The sequence below is a fragment of the Pieris rapae genome, chromosome 5 (assembly GCF_905147795.1).
Source record: "Pieris rapae chromosome 5, ilPieRapa1.1, whole genome shotgun sequence".
NCBI lineage: Eukaryota > Metazoa > Arthropoda > Insecta > Lepidoptera > Pieridae > Pieris > Pieris rapae.
Genome location: NC_059513.1, coordinates 10,647,544 through 10,657,641, shown reverse-complemented (window position 1 = coordinate 10,657,641; position 10,098 = coordinate 10,647,544). Strand labels below are relative to the sequence as shown.

General features: G+C 32.9%; 1 protein-coding gene across 5 annotated transcripts in view; it reads right to left on the bottom strand.

Moving 5' to 3' along the window:
- Nucleotides 1-454: 454 nt before the first annotated feature.
- The window catches only part of LOC111003577 (bumetanide-sensitive sodium-(potassium)-chloride cotransporter), a 31,701-nt gene continuing 22,057 nt past the window's right edge, over nucleotides 455-10,098 (bottom strand). For 2 of the 5 annotated variants that reach the window (XM_022274171.2, XM_022274176.2), the window contains 16 exons: nucleotides 9,942-10,049; nucleotides 9,163-9,286; nucleotides 8,845-8,966; nucleotides 8,452-8,587; nucleotides 7,798-7,897; nucleotides 7,316-7,427; nucleotides 6,850-6,984; nucleotides 6,442-6,548; nucleotides 5,845-5,978; nucleotides 5,103-5,165; nucleotides 4,737-4,833; nucleotides 3,737-3,769; nucleotides 3,077-3,201; nucleotides 2,683-2,797; nucleotides 2,420-2,568; nucleotides 455-2,045 (listed from right to left, as the gene is read on the bottom strand). In XM_022274171.2, coding sequence (XP_022129863.2) covers nucleotides 1,801-2,045; nucleotides 2,420-2,568; nucleotides 2,683-2,797; nucleotides 3,077-3,201; nucleotides 3,737-3,769; nucleotides 4,737-4,833; nucleotides 5,103-5,165; nucleotides 5,845-5,978; nucleotides 6,442-6,548; nucleotides 6,850-6,984; nucleotides 7,316-7,427; nucleotides 7,798-7,897; nucleotides 8,452-8,587; nucleotides 8,845-8,966; nucleotides 9,163-9,286; nucleotides 9,942-10,049 — 1,905 coding nt within the window. In that variant the 3' untranslated portion in view covers nucleotides 455-1,800. The remainder of the gene's footprint in view (nucleotides 2,046-2,419; nucleotides 2,569-2,682; nucleotides 2,798-3,076; nucleotides 3,202-3,736; nucleotides 3,770-4,736; nucleotides 4,834-5,102; nucleotides 5,166-5,844; nucleotides 5,979-6,441; nucleotides 6,549-6,849; nucleotides 6,985-7,315; nucleotides 7,428-7,797; nucleotides 7,898-8,451; nucleotides 8,588-8,844; nucleotides 8,967-9,162; nucleotides 9,287-9,941; nucleotides 10,050-10,098) is intronic. The other 3 variants (XM_022274172.2, XM_022274173.2, XM_022274174.2) reach the window with 3 other exon arrangements.

The following is a 10,098-nucleotide window of genomic DNA, read 5'->3' as shown; positions in this document are numbered from 1 at the left end:
CCATCACTTTTTACTCGTTCGATCCGCCCCGCTCAGCACTTTCTGTGTGGAAACGCTACTATGTAATTTGTCACTGCGAGTTGAACGGACTCCGTAATTACTCCGCTCCGCTCCCTAGAACTGAGCGAGTTCCTTTCAACTCTTTCTGCTCGCTCAGTCCTTTCCGCCCGACTATTTGTTGGTGGGAATACAAGTATGCAGTTTACGCTTGCGAGTTAGACCGAGTCCTTAATGGGTCCGTTCCGCTCGCGGTGGAAACCCGGCTTAACACAATTTAAATTGTTCCTGTAAGCGAACGAAGGACGAAATGATTGAGCTCTCCGTTCGACTGTGATTGGTCAATAGTATCTTTTCCATTACGCATCAAAACGCGACATGAACAAAGTAACATAGGCTTTATTTATTACCCAATTATACTTGTATAAGGGATGTAAAAGCTAATAATAAAACAAAATTACCACTTAAATTTTATTACAAAATACAATATACTGTATAAATGGATTGCTGGCATAAATAAGAAAAAGGAAAATCAGGTACAGAATAGATTCGCTTCTGTCGCAGCTAAATATAACACAAATTGTGAGGAACCAACCAAAAGAAAAACTTTTTTTTAAATAATATCGTAAGAATTTTAATTTAGTGTTAGCTGCAACACATAAAATTATCTAACACACAACTTATAAATATTAGTAGCGAAGTAGATAAATCGATGCTTTTTGGTCGAATTTTGTACCAGACGATTGACTCCCTCAATTTAAGTAGGAAAATCGTATCGTATGACCATTTTTTGCTGAAAAACATCCTTTATCTACTCCTATGTTAGTCAATTTAAAAATCACACAATTTCGCTAAATTATTATATATTAAACTAAATTATTTCTAGTAAATTAATTTTAATTCTATGTTAGGGAAATAAATAATAAAACTAGGAATATTTCGATATTGTGATCAGAATAAATCAAAAAAGCTTAGGGAATGTATGTCGGTATGTTTGTGTATTTAAGACTGTAGTTCCAGGTACAGTTGTAGGAAAGCTTATAAAATAGCATTAAAGACAATCAAGAATTAAACTAAACAAATCAAAAGTTAAAATAACCAAAGGAAAACAATCAAATTCACACATAATTATTTTATTTAACACATTTTCCATTCTTTAAAGTTTTGCCTTGCCAACCTTCAAAAGCATACTAAGAGTAAAGATCATTCGAGATTCCACATTTCAGTTATATTCAATACAAAAATTACAAAATTTAGGCACATTCAAGATATCTTAGTACAAAGTTCAAAAATAAATTTGTCATATCATCTATCCTTGTCTCTACTACAATTGTAGAAAGAGATAGCAATATGAGCACTCGATCTTCTAGTATAAATACAACTAGAAATTTAAATTTCCTACGTATAGCACAAAAATCACTCAAAAAAATGATTTATTGGTATAGTACAAAAATAAAAGGTCTTACAAGACAAATTCATCAAAATTCTGTATAAATGTATTAAACCCCGTATATTTCCGCTAAATTACTTATATAATATTTACTGGGTTTTTTTATTTAGGTTTACATTAAATATTAGTCTAACGCCAATTACATTTTAATATGTCGATGTTAGACATTGAAAAACATAAAAAAATATATCAAAAGACACTTGATAATGTTGCCTGTTTCACACTATACCTACCCCAAATTTAATTGTTTTTTTTATGAATTTTATTCGTGTGTTTTGCCCAAAAAATAATACTGAAAGCTTCATAACTCGATATTTGTACTGGATTTCACAAAGCCCTTCAATCAAAGTGTATTAAGAGTAGAATGTCAAAACCGCAGCATGATTTCCTCTAACAAGCAGAGTCTGTTTGGCGGCTGTAGCTATAGCGGTCAACCAAGCCATATATAAAGGTGCGGGCACACCGCGCCGCCGGGGCATCGGTTGCGTCACACAAACGAGGCGAGCGTTATGCGAATGTTCGCCGATTAATTCGCGTAATCTTAAATGACGGTAGGTCCGATCGCGAGCCGCTAAGAAATCGGCTTCGGATATTCCACCTAAAAAATTTAACAATTTAAATATTAATTATGTCTATATTTTTCTTGATATTTTGGAAGTAATTGACTTAAAAATAAAGTATATTTTCTTAAAATGAGCGTTAGGAACTGGCATAACAAATATATAGATATCGTGGCCTCGTTTTTTTTATTAGAATTAAAATAAATGTTGGTTTTCTATCCAAAGAATGATGAATTATTGATTAATCTATATTAAAAAATAATTCTAAAACGAGACATCGAAATCGCAACATTATGATTGAACTGCGAAACTAGGCCAATCACAATCCGGCGATAAAAAAAAAGTTACTGTTTAACTGTACAATTTGACTTATTCAGCAAAGGGTTATTAATTGCCACGTAACATTAATTACCATTATCAGTTGTGTCATCCGGTACTTTGAAGGGCGCAATTAACTTCTCGAAGTAAGCCAGCGTAGACTCCTTTGGTTTCTTTGTGATGTCCGAGATCATCTTTAACGCTGAGTAATCTATACGAAATTTAGAAAGCAGCGATGCCATACTGAAAAATAAGCTTTAATTTAGAAAAAAAAACATCTTTCTACAATGATACATACATACATTTCTTTAAAGTTGTTTTTGCAATTGTCTGTACCGACATTTTAAGAAAACTTACTTCCGTTCTTCAATGTCCATTTCCGTATTCTTATTGACGAGTGTAAAGACGCGCAGAGGACTTGAAGCCCAGGCGCGACGAGTTGACAGTATGTATGGTAGGAGTAGCGTCAAACCTTAAACAAGTTTTTTTTTTAATTTCTTTGATAATTCATTACACACCCAACAATTATAATTTCCCAAGAAATCAAATAAGGTAGAGCTGCATGTATTTTTTAAATTATATTTTCTATATATAAGAAGGTATAAAGATGTGTATGTTTATGTTTACAGCGAATAAACTAAAAAATACGCGTTCTAAAAACATTACTTTGTATTTAAACAATTCAGCTGTGCAAAGCAAAGGTTGGGTAGATAATAAATAATAAAAACTAAAAACATTAAAAAAAACTAACCTCCATCATCATACAACCACCAAACATCGACAGTGCCATTTTGTCTTCGCGTAAATTGTTCTACGGATGTGAACGAAGAAGCCCGCCGAGCCGCGCCTATTCCGATGCGACGGCCTATACCTTTGCTGAACATAAATCAAAAGTATACATTAATGAAATTATATAGACACACACAAAATTTTCATCAGCAATTAATACCTGAATTTTCTGGTTTTAAGCAACTTTTTAATTTTTTAAAGAATTTTGTTTTGTAAGGACTGTTACGAAAACATTAATGAGTGGTTTTTGTCTACGGGATTCATAGCTAGCGCTAAATCAAGACCTTTTAGTACTAGCGATAGTCAAAGTCAAATATCATTTATGCATATAGGTAACACAATGTACACTTATGAAAGTCAATAAAAACGAAATATACATTAAATAATTCTAATTTAAAAAGGTTTATGTTATATAAAAATTAAACTAAACCTAATATAAACAAAACACAAAACATAAACCTTTTTAAATATTTATAAACAATGCAATTCTTGTAAATATCTCATTAATACTCTAAATGAATATTAAGCAAGTAAATTAATATGTAGTAGTCATTAAACATAGCAAAATAGCACTAATGAAGCTGTTGAAGTTTGTTGGTCTGAAGCAAAATCAAACTCTCACCCCACAGATTTCTTTAGTAGTAGATATGCAATCCTATAAATCGGTATTAATTTTTAAAATCCGGAAATATTAAAATCAGATGCAAGAAATCTAGGCATAGTAAATCTAGTAGGTGCAGCGTGTGACTCTCAGCTATGAGGTCGTAGGTTCGATCGCCATCCGTGCACCAATGGACTCTGTTAATCGTCTCATTTTACACTGTACGCTCAAGAAAACCACCGTGATTTATCCGGTTTTAACCGGTTTGACTTAGACCCAAAGAGTCGATGGTGTTTTTCAGACCCAGAAGGTTGATCACCTGCTTGTCTAATAGAGATGATCATTGGTATATATGACACAGCTAACTGGCTTAATTATCCGTTTAACGAACGACGTGAAAAATATTCAGCAATAGCGTTTGTTAAAACATTTAATTATTTGGCTGGCTAATGTTTATGCCATTCGTACGATAGAGCCATTATTTGGCAGAAATAAAAAAGGTTAAAACATTTGACATAAAAGATATTTCTTTTAGAATCAAATTCCTTAAGTCAAATTCACATCATTATTGTCACTACACTCTTCCACTTGTACTCGTTCGTTCTTTTTCATGAACGTTTGGAAAACACTGCCAAAGTTGTGGTCTGCCGACGCTATATTGACAGTTTGAATAGTTTCTATTTATAAATAAGTTTAAATAAACAGTCAACATGCTAGGCAAATAATGAAACGTCATCGCCTAGCTGTTTGACCAACTAGCTGAACATCTTTCAGGCAGTTAGTTAAACGGCTAGGCAGTTGATTGAACGGCTAAGTCAGTTGGCTGTGACTCATATACACGATACAAGAAAAGTTGTTACAATTCAGGTCGAAACAAAAATCTCGTCTTCCACTGATTTATTAAGTGAAGTTCTGATTTCCAACCGTGGAAAAAAGCGTGATTATAACACCAAAATTCTGGTCACACCCCAAAACCTTCCTTCAATTCGTCAATCAATTTTAAAGTTTTGACAAATCTTACCTATTCTTACAACTGTCAGTAGTTTTCTCAGTTTTGGCACCCGGGTCCCGAGACACGTGCTCCGGCGAACCCAGGGAAAGGTCAGATATACTACTACCTGAAATCATATCCCAAAATGTCAACTGATTGGTAGTTATCAGAAGTAAATTAAATCTTATCTAAGAATTCAGCCGCATTTGTATATATCCTCAGATAATATGAATTAAGTCCCTTCACCAGATCGACAGTTTCACACACACACATATACAAAGTCAAAAACTAAGCAACAAAAACATAATGAAAAGTACCGATTGTGGAAGGGGTAACAAATAAAAGCCAGAACCAATTTAATGAAAATGAAAAACTTAAAGAACAAACATGTCTTACCTCTAGAGTGTGTGTTTAAACTCTCACTCGATTTCGACTCCTTGAGACTGTCTCCCATCGAACCTAACGAAAGTTAGCACAATGTTCACTCGAGGTCTTGTGTCATTTTTCTATGTGATGTTAAAGTTAGAACAACGTCTCCATAAAAACAAGTCAGTTTATTGCATTAACAAAGTACTTTCGTCTTTTTTCATCACAGAGTTAACACAATTAGATAGAAAGAGACAAAGTACTTTCGTCTTTTTTCATCACAGAGTTAACACAATTAAATAGAAAGAGACAAAGTATTTTCGTCTTTTTTCATCATAGAGTTAACACAATTAGATAGAAAAAGACAAAGTACTTTCGTAAAAAATGAAGTGTATATTTTTATGGATATACGGGTAATATACGACCGTGAGTGTACTTAAATACAATTAGAAATGTCTTATCTCATTATTAAGAAATAACAACATACAACAAAAATATTCATAGAAAATGATGAATACATTAAATAATCAATGATATTATTATGTAAATAAATTAGTTACAAAATCGTTATTGCCACACAGCGGTGCTAATTCTGATAGCTAAAAAAATTATCAAATTTACGGGCAAAATACATAAATAATGTATAATTAATTAGTTACCAAAATGAATACAATTTCTATAAAAAAATCAATAATATCAAAGACAAGACTGGACTGCATCAGAATTAGCGTTTTGAAATGATCTCTCGTTCATAACCAGCCTTAGTACATACGTGAAACAACGGACGCGTCCTTTGCGTTGAGATCGTGCAAGCACGCTTGTAGATCATCATCCAGGGTCTCGCTGCTGTACAAGCCACCTTCCACACGAAGTAAGGCTATCGCCATGTGGACATCGAGGGACTTACTGAGGAAATAATTCTTTAAATTAAACTTTATACTAAATCCATTTATACAAAAAAAATATTTCCACTTCCTTTTTTATGAAGTTTTGTTTGACAAAGTATTTGGTTAGGTTTAAACCAAATAGTTATTAGTTTGTTAGTTTAATTAATAGATCTGTCAAAATATGTAATTAATTTATATAAATTATATGTGTTAAGATTAAGACATAAAATATAAAAATAGCTTTATAGAAACGAAGGATTTTTTTAAATTTTGTAATACACTTAACTTTTACAGTGATACGAGATAAGGGTTTAACATTTAAAAGCTATTAATGTATTTGTTAAAATTCAGATAGAGATAAAAATTAGTGTTCATAAAGTATATAAATATGTATGATGATTTATCGGGCCATGTTTTTTCTTTTCATTGTGTAGTTCGAAATAAACAAAAACCCGATACAAAAGAGAAATAAAACAACTTACTGCATGATTTCGACATAGTCCGCAACTTCATCTATGTTACAACTTTGCCAGTTCTCTTTGAAACCCATCAACAAAATATTCGGTTTTAATTTGCCTAAACCGCTAGCCTACAAAGAAAATTACACATTTAAATATCTAACAACTTTTTCATAGAAAATAATTCAGTCTCTTTCCATCACAGCATATAACTCTATTTGGCAGAAAGAGTCGAGACGAGTACTTCAGTCAAAAGAGTGGAAAAAAAATGATTTATTTTTTACGAATAATGTTTTAATTGTTATTTTGACAAGAATACATACAACTTATGTCTAGTAAATCTATATATTGGGAAATATATTATTAATGTCTCATTACCTATCGGGTCATTCCGACTTGTATTACAAAAAATATGCATTGTAGATGAAATACCTGTATAAGTGCACTAGCGCCATCTTTGAGGTCGACTCCGTCAACGACGCTGTAGAAGGACTTAATTTTCCGCTTCAAAAACCAGTGATAGGCCCTGTTCGTTAGCGCTTCTCGAGTACGATGGTTTATTTGACTCTGAAGATATATTTTAATTATAATAACTTGTAGATTTTTTAATCAAAAATACTAAATAATAATGAAACACGCGCCGACCATATAATGGTCACATTTTACATAAATCAGACACAAAAAATTTTAAAGTAAAATTATATAACTAAACGGACTATATCTAGGTTTCATATACATATTTTTTGTTTTGTTATATCAATATCCGGATATATTTTTCGGTGTAAAATACTCCACTAATTGTAGTAAACTGGTGTTATGATGCAAACCTATTAGTTTAGTCTATGAAATAATTATGAACTACAAAATTCATTAATTAATTAACAAAGTACTCCGATACCTGAACAACATGTCCACACAGCATCAGGGACAATCCCTTAGTAAGGAGGTATGTGAAGTCCGTCAGCAGAGCCCGCTCACCAGGAAATCCAGCCAGTACCAAGATTTGAGGTCTGTGAAAAATATATTATTTATAATACATTGTTGAATTTTATATTTATGTCATTTAGTTTATTCTTCTATAATATAAATAAATATATATTAAAATAATCATCATAAAGTTTCATCATCGAACGACACCTCAAAATTCCACCCGTCACCTACCCGCCCACACTCCACCATTATGTTTAACCACCTGTATTTCAACTACAGTATTTCCGAACCAATTCGACTTCGGGTCCTTCAAGAAAAGAGCGAATCAATTCTCAAAGGCCGGTAACGGACTCGCAAGCTTTCTAGCAGAATTGTAAGCAATTTGGTGGAATACAACTTTTTTACACTTTACAATAAAACTGAATTTATTATATTGTATATAGACCGTACCTGTAATTTTTCACGTGTTCAGTGACTCGATTGAGTTGATGTACGCCCGAGAGGGCCGTTTTGTATGTCTGCGCTTGCGTCGTCGAACCCCAATTGACATCTAATTAAATATTCAAATTATTTACAATATGTAAGAGGCCCCGTCATACTTCCTAGAGACCCTAGACCAATGTTTCCCAAACTTTTCCGTGCCATGCTTTTACCTTTCTAAAATTCGTGTGCCGTAACAGGTACTATTTTAATATTTAAAGTTGAATTGCTGACTTAAGACTCAGGTAAATGATAGGTTTTAGAAATAAATAACTAGGAAATTGTCAACAAGAGAGTAACCAGAGTTAACAAAAAAGATGTGTGTACTTATGTACCGGCATTAGAAGTTATACTTCTTTGGCGTAACAAGATAAAAATCTTTTCAAAAATTTTATTCTACGTTTGTAGACAAATACAATACAATAAAAATAATAAATACGACACCAACAATAGAAAATGATACTTAATACATTGAAAGCTTTGTTATAAAATTATCTAGTTAAATAAAGTTTATTTAAATATCATAAAGAAAATTACTAACTTCAAGTCGTGAAAATTTACTTTCATCATTTTCCCTATCGCGCCAAACTTCAATAATAATATTTACTCATACAATTAACTCACCTGGCTTCCTATAGGATACTAGAAGATATAGAGCTAGTAGGAATGCGATAGTTACAAGGGCCGTTATCCACGAGATGACGAACATTATCGCCACACACACCATCGACCCCAGAAGAGACAGCCACATGTTGTAGAGCTGATATAGTAAACAATGATTTAAATTAATAAAAAAATATACAAATACTATCGTCTTGTGTGCCATTTATAAGCGTTAGTACTACACGCAGAAATCAACTTCACTTAAGGACATGGGGAAGGGGGAGGAAGGGAGGAAAATATCTTAATTAAAGGCGTTTCTTCAATACTTATTTATCTATTCTGTACAAATTTGGTGACGTAGACGATGGCGATGCTAAAGTTAATTGAAAGTGAGTAATATTTTTGCAATGTTACCCTAAATGTCGGCCTCCATCCCACTGGCTTCGCGAGACTTGCGTGGAATGTCGCAAAGTTAATCAGCGCGTACGCAGCCAAGAAGAAATTCGATATTAACGGTGCAATTTGGTTCAGACCACCTGTGAAATATTTAAATAGTAAATAATAGATTTTTTTGTTGTAACTCGTTTTAAAAATCAAGTTTCACATTCAAACGGATGTCAAATTCAAATTAATATTTTAAAAAATATATGGTTAGTTAACTTTATAACTCAATAATATTCAGACTACAATTAAGAAGAAAGGAAATTCTAAGGAAATCGTAAAATCCCATACCCATAAGGATAAAGGCAACTGCTATTATGAATGTGAGCGCATATCCGCGTACTGGTTCGTTAGTACTCCCATAGCCCTTTGCGAAGAATTCCAAATACGGGTAGAGCTTGTCTTGACATAACGCCTTTAAAAAATATTTTCAATTAAATTATATTCTTATCCATGTCGCAGTAAAGTAGTTCAATCAGAGAGTTAATTGAACCTCTAGAGAATAGACAGTTAATTAAAATAAAGGCTTTCGGTCAGACAGAGAGTTCGTTTTCGACGCTGTTTGATTTAAATCAAAATGCTACTAATGATTATAATGATTGATCTTTAATTAACTGTCTAGAGATTCAATTAACTCTCTGATATAACTTCTTTACTGAGACTTCTCTAATTAACGGTAAATAACTTAACAGAAAGATTTTTAAACTGTCTATTAAAAAAACGATTAAATCGACTTGAAGGTCTCTTCTAGCTTTTTTTAAGTAACAGTAGGCAAACGGACAGAAGATTCATCCGATATTAAGTAATACTGCCGTCCATGGACACCAATTGACAGAAGGTTCGCAGATATGCTGCCAGCTTTTAAGTAAACCCTTACGGTATACGGTCTACCGTACGAGGTACGAGGTAGGTACGAGGGGCGTGTTAGACAAACACCGCTCCGCACAAACAACAAAATGACGAGCACTCGCGCGACAACTATAACTTATTAAATTTAATTGGCATTACACAAAACTTTATTCGATTAAATTATATAATATTTAATTCAATGTTAAAAAGTAAAAATATACCTGAAAAACTTTCGGTGCAGAAACGAGAGAAGCCAGAGCTGATGATAGTGTTGCCGCAAAGCAACCTCCATATATGAGTGGACCCCAGGCTGACACTAACCGAATCACCTGCAAATTTAAATGGGTATATATTATACAAAATAGGACATTGTTTTTT